The 17,215-nt window shown below is 40.9% G+C and overlaps 1 protein-coding gene across 5 annotated transcripts in view; it reads left to right on the top strand.

The window, feature by feature from the left end:
• mmp23ba (matrix metallopeptidase 23ba) overlaps window positions 1–17,215 on the top strand; it is a 28,113-nt gene that overhangs the window by 8,818 nt on the left and 2,080 nt on the right. The window contains exons 2-7 of one of the 5 annotated variants that reach the window (XM_081348138.1): window positions 6,200–6,339; window positions 6,673–6,812; window positions 7,957–8,124; window positions 9,433–9,597; window positions 9,718–9,828; window positions 13,851–13,977. In XM_081348138.1, the coding sequence (XP_081204264.1) occupies window positions 6,200–6,339; window positions 6,673–6,812; window positions 7,957–8,124; window positions 9,433–9,597; window positions 9,718–9,828; window positions 13,851–13,977 (851 nt within the window). The remainder of the gene's footprint in view (window positions 1–6,199; window positions 6,340–6,672; window positions 6,813–7,956; window positions 8,125–9,432; window positions 9,598–9,717; window positions 9,829–13,850; window positions 13,978–17,215) is intronic. The other 4 variants (XM_081348140.1, XM_081348142.1, XM_081348139.1 and 1 more) reach the window with 4 other exon arrangements.

The following is a 17,215-nucleotide window of genomic DNA, read 5'->3' as shown; positions in this document are numbered from 1 at the left end:
ACACTTTCAAGTCATTCATACAAGTCAGTAGAGAACCAATTACTCTTTCCTACTCTTATTGCCTCCGATAGATTTCTCAAAGGTCCTGATAAACGAACTGGTGTGACGTCATTTTGAGCACAATCAGGCCAAAACTAAGTTAATTTCGGCACTTTCTGGAAAAGTTCACTCTGGCTTGGTAAACACCTTCAAACTATAATTTGTACTTGTGGTGATGATGTTGTTTATGTGTCTATGTGGTGTGTTTAATACGCTTTAAGACAAACCATGTGTAAATTCATAAGTCGACAGCATTGCTGAGTATTTCCTCCTTAAAACTGCAGTGAACCAAAGACAGTCTCAAAAACACGCTTTGAAATCGCTGGTGTTTCTGACGTCACAAACTACCTTGTAACCAATCAGATCAACGTGTGATCGTCAACCAGTGGATCTCTGAGTGAGTGAGTGAGTGGAGGCGGGGCTCATTTGCATATTCATAGAACTGCGAATACTAAATGAGGCAAGGGTGTTGAGTTACATTCAAGATATTTTAAGGCATGAAGAATAAAAAATGTTTAAATATGTAATTCTGGTGATCAAAGATGAGTTTTAAGGGACGAACTGGTTGACAAAAACTATTAGAAAAGTTTATTTCGGGAGTTTCTGGAAAAGTTCAGTCTGGCTGGTAAACACCCTTGAACTCCCATTGGTCGGTGTGGTGATGATGTAATAGGTGGGAGTGGCTCTTAGGCTCCGCCTTCTTTGAGGTGTAAATCATCTCCGCAGAAACTCAAGCTGTGATTCGAACTGAAAGAGACTCTGACTCTGTTTTCATGTTTAATACAGTAGAGCTGCTGCTGTAAAGCAATCTATACAAAGTATAAAGTGCCGTATGAATAAAGCTTTTAGCTTTAAAAAGTCAAACGTTTAGATAACAAACATTTTTATACCGTCTTTTTGCGAAATATTTTTTTCACAGCTGAATGAACAAAAATCAGCAGCTTATAAAGAACACTTACATGAGGAACTCGCCCATGGTTTTAACAAAAACATCAGCAAAAACAACTAGACTTAATATATTTCAAACATCGTTAAAGGCAAATAAGAACAAATCCTGAACAAATAAATGAAAAAAAACAAATAAATACAATGGAACAAAGTTCAAGAAATCAAATATAGGCGAATCAAATGTAAAATAACCCAGCATAGTTTCTTTTTTATAAATGAAATATAGCCTATATCCTTATTAATTAGTTATTCTGTCAAGATCGGTATCTTTACAGGGATATTTTGACATAATTTTGTGTGTATTTGTCTGTTCAAGCACAAGAAGACGTGAAAGAGATTACTAAGTTTCCATCCCAAGTTGCTTTGGGATAGTTTGGCCAAAAATGATATTAAACCCATGATTTACTCACCCTCAAGCCGTTCGAGATGCATATGTCAATCATTTTGTATGACGTAGGACGTGGAGTTTTGTTTTGCTCTGCTCGCGTTCGTTCTACGTCACGACTCTTCCTACGCTACGTCCTACGCTGGCATCCATCTCCCGTGAACCGTTGCCCGAAGCAAGTTATTTTCATTTATAAAGTTTTAAATATGTATATATTTACGACAAAACCGCACGGATTACCCTCAGAAGGCCTTCGTTTATCCCCCTGGAGCCGGATGGATTACTTTTGTGAAGGATGCATGCACATTTTTGGGACTTGAAGGAGGTGGACCCCATAACTTTACATTATAACCACTGAAAGATCTAAGACATTTTCTAAAATAACTGAAAATGTGTTCGTCTGAAAAATGATTGACATATGCATCTCGAACGGCTTGAGGGTGAGTAAATCATGGGTTTAATATCATTTTTGGCCAAACTATCCCTTTAATGTCAGTCTCGGCCTCGGTTCAAGGTGTTATCTCCAGTCTAACAGAGAAGCTAAATGAGGAAACTGTGGCAATCCTACAGGCTCCAGATGGACTAAAGGTTTCACAATGAATGGAAAACAACCAGAACTGAGTGACAAATGCACCTTCTGGTTTATCTCTGTTCCACTGAGTTCTTGGGCAACGGAAACCCGTTGAAGCCTGTGAGCCCCCGTGTCCCAGTTGCAGATAGTTGCACCAAATTCCAGTTGACTTGTACATTGGCAAGCAGCACCAAACCTCAGACCTGGGCAAATAATGCGGCTTCACATCGTGTCCCGCTATAAAGCTGAGTTGTATGTTTATGGATGGACAATTGATAGAATATCCACCAATTTTGAGGTATTGTTGTTGAACCATCGGTCTAAATCCTCTGTGATGTCCTTAATCGGACATACAGTTTGCAAAGACTTGTATGCATTCTGGATAACTCCCCTGTGTACCAAAATATGTTCTAAGAAGGTTTGGCTAATGTTCCCATTGAAATATGCAATCTGAATGCTCAAAATAGTAGTAAAATGTTATTTTTCTTGGCTATGTGAACATTTCCCTGTCAGCTGGGTATTAGCTTCACATTAGATACCGATAATTCTTTATATTTGAAAGGCAATAACCGATATATTTGTCAATAAATCTAAATCAAAATTTTTAGATAATTTTTGAGAGCCTGATTACAAAAACAGAAGTCTCACCATTAAAGCCATGTCCCAAACACACAATTATGTTCTCATTATAATTTAATGTCGCCGATATGACAAACTTCACTTTACTGTATTTTCCTTTTTCCATATTTCAAGCAATTCAAAAGATTTGAAATCTGAAGCGTCTCAGCTGGAGGAAATAATACATTATTGATCGGCTTTAATATATCGAGAACATTTTCTTTTTCGGGCCGATAACGATAACATTTAAGATGAACATCGGCCGATGCCGACATATCGAGCATCTCTACGTCACATAATCTAGAAATGTATTCATTACATCCCAGACTTCATGTTTCTGCTTGGTGGTTGTGTGCTTTGAATGATTCTTTAGATAGTCTTGTGACTTTCTGCTTATAGTTGCACTAACTCGAGAGAGACCCGTCTGGAGTCTCGAACTCCTTTACATCGCCAGATCGAGGGCAGCTCAAGACATTTAGTGTTATTAAACCGGACGGCGAGCTGATCGCCCCGAAACATTGCCATTTGGGAGTTCCACTCTGTCAACTTATGTTGGATCCAAAATACCTTTTTCCATTTGAAATCATTTTCCACTGGACAGAAATGTCCTGATTGCCAAGAGTGCGGCTTAGAAACCCGTGTCATGTGATATAAAGTCAGTCTGAATCCGTTCAGGAATGTCCTCTCTGCCCTGTTGGACCAAAATAGTCTCCATCTCCACTAGTCTTGACTTTATCAGTGTTTTCAAGTGGAGTCTGCAAGCCTTTTCACTTTTAAAACACTCGCACACTTATCAACACTTGACCCTTTTCCAGAAGACTGAGATGAAAAAGTCAGCAAGGACATCACAGCCCGTATAGGAAATCATGCTGTCATCCAGTCTGAAGATCTGTGTGAAACACAACGGAGCCAAGCTTCATGCAAACACTGTGGATTTCTAACCCAGGGACTGTCTGGCGTGTGTGTGTGTGTGTGTGTCTGTGAATGTCTGTTTCAGACACTGGTTTAGGGTCAGATTACCAGTGAAGTGAAGCTTTGGACAGCGTTATGAAACCCAGAGAGTACGCTCAACATTAACTTCAGAGTTCAAATCCAGGCCAAATACCTTCTGGAATTACAATATAAAAATCAGGCTGTTTTTTATGGCTAGTAAGAGGAATGTTTTAATTTTTATTCATTTAGACTTGGCATCTTCCTGCCAATTCATTACAGTGCACATTCTTATGAAATCAAAACACATATTTTTGTGGCTATTAGCTTTGAGGCCTTCAATTTAATTGACAATCTTTTAGCCCACATACACTTAAGAGTCTCGTTTTCCTGCCAAACTGACTCTAATTATTGATCTTGCATGCATGGGTTTATGCATATTTTTGTCCAATACAATCCTCTCGACAGTTAAATTGACCCTCCCACTGGATTATAAATGCTATCTGTCACCAGGTGGTATTTGGTCGAGTTGGCACTATTTTCATCGTGCGAAGAAAGTTGCTGTAATTCAATCACTGCTGATTTGAAATATATTCATGAAAGTGTCTTCATAGAGACAGACCGTATTTAGGCCACGCCCACACCGGGGGGGGGGGGGGGAACAATCCAACCGTCTCCATTGACTTTGCATTGTGAGAGGCTGCCTCCTTGTCATTTCTGACTTATAACAAAAAACAAAACATGTCTAAAAGCTGCTGTGTGACAAGGTGTACGGCAAACAAGCTAAATAACCCAGAAATACATTTTTATAAGCTGTCGACACCAAAAAACGGTTGTTTCAGGACATAAAAGTGGATCTATTGAGACAGAGCGCAACTAGTTCTCGAACTACTCTGAGAACTACGTCCACTGGAACGCGACATGATATTGTAAAAAAAACAAAAAACCAACAACAACACATTCATCATTTTAACCATGTCGATTGCTTATTTCACCACCCTATGTGAACCTGAGAGGAGGAGATATATTGAGAAGTTAATTTTATTGGTCTATGTCAGTGCCCCTTTTCCTTACCTTCCTTTTTTTGGAAAAATGATCCGACTGAATGACCCAACGTGAAATATACCCTGATATCTACAACTATTTGATCGAATCACCAGGTAACAGCATCATTTCACCTACGATCAAAACACACACTGTTACTAAAATAATGGGACAAGTTAGCTATTAGAAAGCTATTTTAGCTATATATATATCAGCTATTGTGTGCAAGTAGCTGTAGCTTGGGCCAATTGGTAGCCTATTCGTCCAAAAGCTTTCTATGTCAGATAAATGCTATTATTTTGAATGATGGTTTGTTGTAAAAAGAAAAGAAGTGTATGACATTAAAAGTATTTTAGACATACTGAGTGTCAGGATCCCACAATTTACCCATTCTTCCTGCTCATGCTTCACGTCTTATTACACGTCGGTGGGCGTGGCCTTATGACGCGTTGTGCTCTGTCTCTATTGCTTTCAATCGTGCTTTTGAAAAAGAACCCTGTGATAGGCCCCGCCCCCTATATCATGTGACAGGCCCCGCCCCCTATATCCTGTGACAGGCCCCGCCCCCTACTTCATGTGAAGGACATCGACACAGGAAACAATTTCATGGGGTCTTTAAAGTTACATCAATTATTTTTTGTTGTTGATGATAGGATGATTTTGTCTGCAAGTCGCCTACTTTATTGATACTTTGAGATAACAAACTCCCAGAATAAATGTTGTACAACTTTAGCTCTTCCCTACCATCAAATGTTGACAGCTCTGATTGTGAAATATTATTACTAAATAAAACAGCTGTTTCCTATGTGAATGTATTATTAAATTTTATTGATTTATGTGATTCAGAGTTGAATTTTCAGCATCATTACTCCAGTCTTCCACAAAAATCTGAATCAGCACATCTGTTTTCAACACTGATCATAATCATAAATGTTTCTTGAGCATCAGATCCTCATATTAGAGTGATTTCTGGAGGATCATGTGACACTGAAGACTGGAGTAATGATGCTGAACATTCAGCTTTGATCACACACACTTTACTATATATTCACATAGAAATCAGATGATTTACATTATAATCATACAAAAAGAAATATTTAATATTTATAGAAATATTTAAAAGTCTTAATCATTGCACACTTTTGACCACCAGTGTAGATAAAAGGACTGAATTAAAAAGGTAATTCTGTTGTGTTTACGTGATTAAACCAAATGTTCTCAGTAACAATCATGTACGAATCTAATATAAGCTCAATAGCAGATCAGAGCAGCTTGGGGGTTTAAATTAAGAATTCATATTTTCCACTTGTGAAAATTTTAGGCTACACTAAAAATGATAATACTGTAATGTATTGAGCAGTATCACACGAATGTTTTGCATGCACAGTCCTGAAAAGAGCATTAAATAATTGTGTTATTATACATCAGATAAAAAGAGAAATCTGACTTTACAACTGAACCGAGCTTTCCCCCGACTGCGCTTACTTCACTCCCCGACTAATCAACACAAGATGTGTTTCTGGCTTAACAAAGCCGTCATTAGAGCGAATCACCTCACAAGTGGAGTTATCACTCTTTCAGGAGCAAACGTGGCACAGACGGACCTTCATGGAAAATCCTGCTCACAGATCAATCTAATCTAATCTGAGATTTTTTTGTCCAAGGAAGAAGCTCTCATGTCTGGTGTTTTAATCATTGGGATTCATAAAGACGCCCGCTCCCATGTGCTTCACCTTTCCAGAAACAAACGCTACACGCTCACTCCAGAGAAACTGAAGTGGGACAAGTTCAAGCTGACCTACAAGTACGAATCTTCCTGTTTTTATGTGTTTGTACCACATCACAGCTCAAACACTTTAAGCCTCGCATGGCTGCTGCTTCTTTATATTTCATAACCAGTTTACATTTTTACAAGTCCAGAAAAGCATTAGGATTGCAACTACTTATCAACCAACTCTCATTAGAGTGTTAGTAGACTGATAAATTAGGGTTAGATTTAGTAGAATAAGTTGACATGTAGTTGCAAAGTTACTTATAGTCAGTAGAATGTCTAACGTGGACTATAGAAGTAAAGTGTAACCACTAGATGTATATTTTTGTTACCTTTGCTCTGCGTGTCACTGTTGTGTTTGTGCAGACTGCTGTCGTTTCCCAGGAATCTTCTGAATGCCAGTGACACGAGGAGAGGCGTCTCCAAGGCCTTCTCCATGTGGAGCGACGTCTCGCCCTTCAGTTTTCGTGAAGTCCCTTCCGATCAAGAGGCGGACATCAAAATCGGTGCGTCGACACATTCATACGTATGTTTGATGTGCTCGTCATTTTAGACCAAATCATTGAACGTTTGGGTTTTTAAGAATATTTTACATTATCGGAATGGTACGAAATTTGGTAAAGGTTTTGGCATTTGCTGTGTGAACACACACACACACACACACACACACACACACACACACACACACACACACACACACACACACACACACACACACACACACACACACACACACACACACACACACACACACACACACAATCATGTTCATGATTCGAAAATGTAAGATGGCCCTTAAAATATAGTCGCACTTGTATCGTTCGCAGTAAAAAATGAGCGCATTGGAAACGAATGGGATGCGTATTTCATCTAGTGGAAACGTTTTGTGCTGGACACAAACAAACTCTTACTGTGACTAAATCAAAGCCATAAATCTAAACAAGTTGTGTTTTAAATTTGAGGTTGAAATCTCAAAAAATTAGCTTTCAGTAAGAGTAATATATGAAAAATATATTTCATATTAAATTTAAAAATAGTATTTTTATGCATTTTTCACAATATTAAACTTAAACTTATCTCACTTATTTTTACTTCCACTTTAAAAAAAAAAACTTGTTTCACTTCTGCAATAATCTGCCAAGTGTCTCCTTTAAAAAGAGACCAAAGTTAAGTCTGTTGCTCCAAAGCATTCAAGATCTACGACAGTTTTCAGGTCTATGCTCAAAAAGTGATTAACAAATGGATCATAACTATTCCATAAATATAACTTTGTACCATACAATTCCCTATAAATAGTAATTATTAAATAAAAAAACATTATCAAACTAAAAAATATAGATTAATTTCACTGAAATAAAAAATATGGTCATTTATGACCGCCATGCGAACAGCACACCAGAGGGTTAAAGTAACACAGAATAATGAATAAAAGATAATAAGACCAACACCAGATTAATCCTCAATTACATAATCATCATGAATAATGATCAGCATTTGTGATGTGGTTGAACTGAGAAAAAAAGTTTTTCACTGGGGATAATTCTGAGATGCATTATTCATGGCAACGCAAACAAATCTGCAATATCTGCTGTGCCATAATGCGTATAGAATGGGATCTTTGGATCATATTGGTTGTTTGCCTTTCTGCAGGTTTCTACTCCGTAAACCACACCGACTGTCTACAGTCCTACTTGCACCACTGTTTCGACGGCATCACCGGGGAACTGGCCCACGCCTTCTTCCCTCAGACCGGAGAGATCCACTTCGACGATGACGAGTACTGGATTCTGGGAAACATGCGCTTCAGCTGGAACAAAGGCAGGTGTCGGTTCCCCCACTGAGATCATGTCCACACGTTTGAAAACGAAAAAATGTTTGCTAAATAAAATTATCCTGTCAGAAGAATTGCGTGATAACTTTATTATTTATTTTTCCGTCTGTATCATCTCAGTGAGATTTTGTGAGGTGAATTGAGCGTACATTAGAAACCCATACATCAGAAAACGGCGTTTTCGTTTAAAAAACCCTCTCCGTAGCGTTTTCAGGCGTTACTAGGCGTTACTACATTACTAGACGTAACATAGGCTACGTCTACATTAATCCAGATACATTAGAAAACTCTTGGACGGAGTTATCTGGATTAATCTAGACGTAGCCTCAGTGTGAACTAAGAAAATAAGAATCTGATTATTTGCTTCGCTGGAGAAAGAGTGCAGAAATTGTTGCTTCCTGGGTGTTACGATGTTCATTATGCCAAAAGAAATAGAGATATCATTAAATTGACCAGACAAAACATATCAAACCCCTACTTAAAGGCACACTATGCAGTTTCTGTTTTTCTCAAACAGCGCCCCCTAGAGTCGCTGTGGAGTACTTGTATTTAACGTTACTGTCGTAAATACGTCACGACTTCCGACCGCGTTTTCTTCGTCGACTCTGCCATGATTCATGTCTGAGATGAGTGCTAGTGTCTTCCATCGAGGCTCTTCATGTGTTGTTGATGTATGTGACGTCGTGCCGTAAAGCAAGTCGTGATTATCACGAGATTTGGTGGGGCACCACCTCTCAAACCTGCTTTGCTATCAGGATGATTCGCCTTACTACGAGTTTGTTTCCCATTGAAATGATTTCGAAGCTGTTATATTAAGGTACAAATCTTGCATGGTGTGCCTTTAACCTGCAAGTGCCTTGTTTTCAGTTTGAAATAATAAGAAGCTAAGAAGCAACATTTTCCAGTTGAATTCTCCAGTTATTAATTTCTTTAGCCTCTGAAACAGGGTCGAGTTGAAGCATTTTGTCAATCATAAAGCCACAGTTGTATATTCAACACCAAGTATGTTCTGGTTGGCTGCAATTGTGTGGCGTTTTTGCTTTTAGTATTGAAAAATGACTTATTATTGGAAATGTGTCAAACGTGCCTGGCCAGAATACTTTTGTATGATTTCCTACTGGTAAAATAAGACGCTGAATTCTTAAATTCTGGAAGGCAAATCATGCAATTTCTAGAAGGCAAGTAATAAAGAGTCTCAGCTGGCGAACTTTTACACGCGCATGACAGACGTTTGTTCATGGGAAGAAAAAAGCTGTTTTGAACGTGTTTCTGTGTGTGATTGTCGTTGTATTCAGGAGTGTGGCTGACAGATCTAGTTCACGTGGCGGCTCATGAGATTGGTCATGTACTGGGATTGATGCATTCCCAGAATACCAAAGCTTTAATGCACCTCAATGCCACACTGACGGGCCGCAAACTAATTACTCAAGATGAGGTCTGGGGCTTACATCGACTCTACGGTATTCTACACATAAGCACAAATAAACATTCAAAAATATGTCAAATCTGGATTAATTATTACCTTTCTACAATTACCTGACACCTTCTTATTTGCTGTTTTACTGTCCATGCCACTGCAGGATGTTTGGATCGATTATTTATCTGTCCTTCTTGGGCAAGGAAGGGTTACTGTGACAGCAAGAGGAGGCTCATGCAGAAACACTGTCCGTCCAGCTGTGACTTCTGTTATGGTAAGAGGCCTGTTACTTAGACCAGGGATCACCTAAAAAACGATTTGTGTATAGAAAAACCATGAGACATTAGACCTAAACTACATAAAGTTTGGTCCTCATAGGAGCTTATTCCGGCCACTTAGATAGAAAGAGATCCTCTCAAATACACGTACAGCAAATAACCACAGTTCGTCTTGCTTTTGCATGTCTTTAAGAGGCCAGTTTATTTGAAATAGATTACACCACAGGCGTCAGAAAATGTATTCAAATAATGGTGCAGAAGTCTCTACAAACTATTCTACCGAAAACAGTAAATGCACTGAACGTGGGTCTAAACTTGTAATGTTAGGGAATGAGATGAGGAGTGAAATGTCTGATTTTTTTTTAAACAAACAAGTTAGTAAAGAAAGAATGGTGCAGGAACATGTTTGTGTGACAGATGCTCTAGGTAGGAATCAAACCTTGGACTTCCAGATTGTGTGGTGCTTAAAGATTCAAGGGTACTCAACATTCCCAGAAATGCCTGACAAACAAAGTACGTTCAAGGGAAAACAAGTGAAAGCCATCATCACGATTTGCAGCTAAATCCTAAGAACATAGAGATATCTACTAGCTGAGAGGGTCAGTTTAGACAGGAGCCCCTCCAATAAGAACAGTTCCTGACATTCCTGGAGCTATCCCAGACAGCAACTTAAGCCGCCTTTCCACCGAAATTACCCGGAATAATTTGTCCCAGGAACTTTTTCCCCAGACCTGTTGCTGTCTGCGTTTCCACCGCGGTCTAAAGTACCGTGAAGATTAGGCAAATTAGTCCGGTGACGTAGGACTGCACGCTACTTTACAGTTCCCGCTGGATTTCATCCTCTGAATTTAAGCTTAATAAAGCCTGAACCTCGTAATCTGTCGTATTTTTTAAACTCCATTGTTGATTCGAATAGCAAACAACTGTTACTTCACGCTCCGCAACAGACGGTGGTTGAAAGAAAATGCTGCGTGGAGTCAACCAATCAAAATGCGGCATGAACTCAATCAGTCAGCATGTTCAGCGCCCAAGTCCCACCCCTGAAAGTTCCTGAACTTTGGAAAAGGACTACCTCCCGAGCAGAGACTTCCTGAGGGGGAAATATTTACCCGGAACTTCATTTAGACCCTGATGATGTGTGGCACAGTGAGGAGCTACAGTAGTGACTGGAGAGAGAGAACAACAGACATCAGGCTTTGAGTGTGAGATGTGAAAGAGGCCAGCCAGAGCCAGTAAGTGTCACAGTTAGAAATGGACCCAAAAGCGAAAGCTGGTTACAGAGATTTATTGAATAGCAGATAAATGATCAAATATGCTGTCTGCCGGCCACCGGTCGTCTAGAATGAAACTCAAAAGGACTAGGCTACAACCAGGCGGAGTGAAAGGCACAGGTAGTTGCTGTCAGAAAGCGCGCACTGGAAACGACGAGTTCTGACTCCACTTGGCAGAAACAGCAGCACAGAATAGCAGGCTTAAATCACAACGATGAGGTGTCTGTAACAGGCATGAATGAACAAACAACAAACCGACAAAGAGGAGAGAAGATGAGATCTAAATAGAAAGAAGATCAGGGCAAAGGGGAACAGGTGTGAGATGATGAGCGAGGGCCCAAACGCTGATTGTGATAGCGGACAGCCATGCGAGAGCGCACGGGGAGAAGAGGGAGGAGGAAAACAAGCTGAGGAATCAAACTTGACTCCTGAAAGTAAGAAACAGGGCTAATCTTTCAGAGGATCTTGAAGGGACCAATGAAACGCGGGCCCAGTTTCTGAAACTCAATAGAAAGAGGGAGATCCCTTGCTGAGAACCAAACCTTCTGGCTTGGACAGAGTAGTCCTTCAGATCTGCGGTGCTGATTATACTTTTCCTATTGCTGTTCAATTGGGCTGTCCAAGCCCTCCTTTCAGGAACCCAGACTGGCACAAGGGGACATACTTACAGAGGAATGGTATAAGGTGTTAGCGAACTCTTCCCTAATCAGATGTGAGCTCTAAGAAGTGTGGTTGTTACAGACCAAGCATCTTAGGGTCTTCTCCTGTTTAACCCTACCTGTTTGATCATTAGATTGAGGGTGAAAAACGAAGACAGGCTGATGAATTCTCCAATGAGGCGACTGAAAGCCTCCCAAAACAGGAAAGTGCCCTGGGAGATGCTGTGAAAGCGGTGTCCCCATTCTTTAAATACCAACTTCACTGCAGAGAGCTCCTGATTTCTGATATCAAAGCTCCTTTCAGGGGGAGGTCCGAGGCATCAGGACATGGAGGGTCAGTATGGGTATGGTACTCAATCCCTGCTTGAGCTGAATAAATGCCTGGCCAGCCTTCACAGTCCACAGGAACTGCCTAGAGGGATTCTCAGTCAGAAGTGGTTCTGCAGTAAAAGGGTTCTGCTAGTTTCAAATGAATCATCTGTAAAAATGGGCAAAACCTTGGAAGCGTTGGACTTGTCTACAGGATTTTGTCCCATGCATTGACCAGCATAAATGGCATTACTTAGTAATTGTAATGGCCAGTAGGGGTGGTGAAGGCAGTCTTGTGAATGCACAAGGTGTTCTGGAGATACAGTTTGGTGAAGATGGTTGTACTCTGAAGTTCAAAAGCAGTAGTCGTTAATAGTATTGGATATCAATTTTTTTATGTTGAACCAATCGGTCCTCTTCATCCCTCTGGAAATTGATGTTGAGTGGGAGACAGCCATCCTGGTTTCCTACAAAGAAGATACCACTCCGAGCTGGTTAAGGAATGAAGGAACCCACTGTTAAGGGCCTGTACTCTCCATTCCAGTTCTCTCTGGAGCAGAAAATGAACAAAGCTTTACTTGTGGTGAACAGGTTCCAAGCATCTTAATGGCTCAGCTATGGCAGACCTTCCTGCAGACTTCAGTTCCAACCCTTATCTCACACATCTTCCTGTTATTTCTGGTTCAGGTATGTCTGATTAGGGTTGGCTACCCCTGGTCTATGGGGTAGAAGTTACATTGCACTACATTTGAAGAGACCAGCAACTCTTGAGAGGCAGGGGGCAACGCAGAAGAGTCAAGTAGTGGTGTGAGATAAACAGGCAATAGCTTGAGGATGGCAGAGTGACAGACAAGAAGTATTACAGTTAGAGCTCCATCTAGTCCAGGATCTCTAGGACCAATCACCTATAGCTGGTGTGTGGTGAGCGCACTGGCGCCGTTGTACTGTGGCTGCCGTCGCATCATCCAAGTGGATGCTGCACACTGGTGGTGGTTGAGGAGAGACCCCTGATATGATTGTAAAGCGCTTTGGGTGTACAGTAGTACATATGAAAGCGCTATATAAATGCCTCATTCATTCTAATCAATCTGTGGAATATTTAAACCAAGGATAGCTAAGGATGATGGGAAACTCAAGTGAATTCATTAGAAAAAAAACTGTATTTTTCCTTGCGGTGGCCTACTCTGAGGTGTATGAGTGTTGGGCAGTGGCCCATCTTTACAGATCCCAGGGGCCTCCCATCCAACGCAGTTATGATCAGAGGTAGCTTTGAAGAAGATGATTAGAGATGATTGGCAAGTGCTGTCCTTAAAGTTACATCTGAATTGACGAAGGCCTTGAGATTATGATGCTCTGTCTCATGCACCACACCTTTTTAAAGAATACTCCATTCAACGTGGGCAACATATGCTCACAATAACTCCGCAGTCATACTCTGCATGCTTGAATAAGCATTTGAGATCATAAATGGGCATTTTGTGATATTTGATTCAAATGTGAAGCAGGCTTTGGTATATTAGATGCATGGAGACTTTGCACCACACATTTTTTGATTCCCCAACCTACTTAACACTGTCAGCATTTTTTCACTTCCGCACCACTCCCAATCAAAAAATTTAGTAGATTAATGAATAGATGTTTGGAGTCAACAGTGGAGAGGGAGCGAGGCCACCTTCAAAACTGGGAGTGTACAAGAGAACAATCCCACTGCTAGCAACCATAATTCATTGATGTTCTGGATGAATAATAAGTGCTGATTTCATTTTAACTTTCAAACAGAATTCCCATTTCCCACTGCCCCGCCAACTGCACCCCCCCCACGGACAAAACACAAGTTTGTTGTGGAGGGAAAGAACCTCACCTTCCGCTGTGGTAAGAAGATTGCAGCCAGGAAAGGCAAAATCTAGTGAGTTCTTGTTTTTCCACACACAGATTGTTATATTAACTCTGACTGGTTTCCATATTCATGCTGTTTCTAAAAAAGTTTTATTACACTGCCTATAAAAACATTTGCCCCTTGGTGGTTTTTGTGTTTTATTGGTCTACAATAGTGCTTCTCAGACCTGAAAAATCACATTTTGGATGTCTCCCTCATCAGTCACACCCAATTCAAGTCTTGCCGGCTCTACTAATGAGCTAATGAGTTAAAGCTGCAGTCGGCAAGTCTGGCAGATTGAGGGGACTTAGCCAAAATGTTGAATGTTTACAACTCTCATGCCCCTCCCCCACTACCAGCGAGCCCCCTATCATCGAGTTCGTGCTCATCAGAGCGTGTGCACCAGATCTTCTGTGAATGTGCCCGTCTCTTCAGCATCGAAGCATCATTTTCTTTTCCTTGGTTGTTTTGGACCTCCTAGCTCTGGTTGTTAACTGAGGAATTGGAAGCTTGTTAGTTGATTTTCTCTCCTCCATCCCACTTCGTACAATCCAACACACCTGCGAACTTCAGGCGTGTGATATTGTAACGTGTGCGAGGTGGGAGGGGGGATCTGTGGCGTGTGCATGAACTGTGATTGACAGATCTCACACAGCCCTGCGCTGATTGGACCAGAAGAGCCGGGAGCGTAGGATTTTTGCAAAACAAATAACAGGCTCCAGGTGGAGGTAGAAGCACAGGGTTTTTTTCTAAAACCGGCTGATTTATGTTGTTCTGTCGGAGCACAGTGTCGGTTTCAGTGAATATGATATAAAAAAATCTTGCCGACTGCAGCTTTAAATCAGGTGTGTTTGATGAGGTCCACATCGAAAATTTGCAATGGTGAGGGTCCCCAGGACAGGTTTGAGAAGCACTGTTCTACAACATTGAAGCAGAGGATTTCAATTGGTGTTTTTTTGACACTGCACAGAAAATATTTTTTCATTATTTAGGACTTTGCAAAAGATTTGTTTGCAGTGATATTCACTTAACCCCTGTAAAGGGGCTTTCGCACCGGAGGAACCTTTTCATAATTCCTAGAACTATTGGCGGAAGTTGTCGGTTGTTGGCATGTTCGCACCGCAGGAACTAGGAACGATTTTAGTTCTAGGAACTTCTTTTGGAGGAACTAATTTACTCCTACTTCAGAGTCGGTCTAAACCGGCACTACAGGAACTATCCGTGACGTTAGTGTTCGCTGATTGGCCAAACACATGCAAAACACCAGCACCCGCCATTTTTAAAAAGGCTGTGTAAACACACAGATTATAGCCTATATATTTACTCCAGAAACTAACTCTACGAACATGGAAAACAGTGATAGATGAACCTCTTGACCTTACGCTGAGGAGAAAATCCAACGCAACTTTGAATAGACCAAGAGAAACATGATCATTTATTTCTGCTAAGCGACACTGGACATCAAACACAAGGCATACGCTAATAACTTTTCATTACTGTCTACTTTCTATGTATAACAGTTCTGTCTAATAATGTATTAGACAGGACTGTTAGACAGATCGTAAAATAATGAACATGGAGAATGCAAGCGCTGTGTGTTTGCTCAGGCTCTGGCTGGCGTTCTCAGCGCCGTCAAAATAAAGGTCCGCCGCGCCGTCAAAATAAAAGTCACAACAACAAGCGTGTTCCTACTGGCGGTGTGCATGCAACCAGGAAAATGTTCCTAGGGGAACCATTAGTTCTCGGGGAACCATCCTGGTGGTTAGATCCTAGAACTACCCGGTGCGAAAGCCCCTGTAAGTCAGTATTTGGAACTGTAGATGCAATTTTTAGCCTTGAGTCTATATGGACACTCTAGGTCTCTATCAGCTGTTTTTCACATTATTTTTCCTGCTGAGGCTCAAGCCGGTGTCATGGAGATCATGAGTTCTCAAATGAATTAAGATCTGGGACCGTATCGTAGGAACATCCTAACTCTGAATCCTATTTTAAATGTGTGTGCATGCACCTGTAGTGAATCTGGAGGAAATGTTTTGTGAAAATCTGGGCTTCTCTGGCCCTCTATAGGCCCACTGTCCTGCAGAGTTTAGCTCCAGTCCTGGTTCACACTCCTGAAGACCTTGATTAGCCTGTTCAGGTGTATTTGTTTAAGGTTGGAGATGAACTCTGTAGGAAAATGGATCTCCAGGGCCTGACTTGCCATTATTAGTGAATGAGACCCATTATCTCAGTTTTCACTCCTGGTCCTCGGGACCAAATTTATTGCGTTAATGCAATGCAGATGATTTTGGTGATTACACCAAATGTTGTCAATTCATATGACAATAATCTAAGATAATGTGAAAGGGAACATCAAGGGCTTTGGTCAATCCTTTAAAGGGGTCATATAATGGTACATGCACTTTTACAAGTTGATTGCACTGAAATGTCTGTTGGCAGTGCCTGTACACAACCATCCTATCATGATAAAAATCCATCCAGTGGTTTTGTTTTAATCTCCTTATATGTTTGACCATCTCTGAAATCAAGCCGTTCGATATTGTGACGTCATAAGATCGTACGCCCCTCCCGCGATTGTGATTGACAGCCGTGTTTCAACACAAGACCCGCCCTGAGCGAGCTGTGACAGCCGTCATAGTAGTCCGCCATTGTTGTTATGCTGGAGTAGAATGGCGTCTAAGCGATTGTGGTGTTCTGTTCTTAGATGTAATAAGGAACACAGCAGTCATCTGAATGTTCCTAAATCCGAGCCGTTGAAGAAGCAGTGGCTGAGTTTTGTTTTTGAAGCGATATGCCCAAAGGATTGACGCGGGGATTCCCTCACGGGGATTCCCCACGATCGTCTGTGCTTTCATGTTTGCGTGAATCATTTCACACCAGACAGCGTTACAAACGAGAAAAAACGGATCGGTACCAACGTGTTCCTGCTGAACCTCCAGAAGATGTGAGTGTAATGTTTTATTAACCTTTATATTAGTATTTATATTAATCTTTGCGAAATTTGCAAGCCTTGCTGCAGGCTTCACGATGAATGCATCTAAGGTTTATACTCAGGCAGGGTACATTACGGCATGTTTTCTATGTACGACATTCTCAATATATTTCATAATCCCACGTTTATAATGAACAACGCGTGGTTATTGTGTGTAGAAACGGTGTACGCACAGAACAGAGGGGCGGGGTGAGCAAAGCTCATTATCATTTAAAGACACATGCACTTAAATGGCGTGCTGAAAACAGAGCTGTTTTTGACCAGGTAAAATTAGTG

This window comes from Scardinius erythrophthalmus (assembly GCF_964197995.2).
Source record: "Scardinius erythrophthalmus genome assembly, chromosome: 20".
Lineage (NCBI taxonomy): Eukaryota > Metazoa > Chordata > Actinopteri > Cypriniformes > Leuciscidae > Scardinius > Scardinius erythrophthalmus.
Note: the sequence above shows the minus strand (reverse complement) of the source record. Positions and strands in the feature narration are given on the sequence as shown.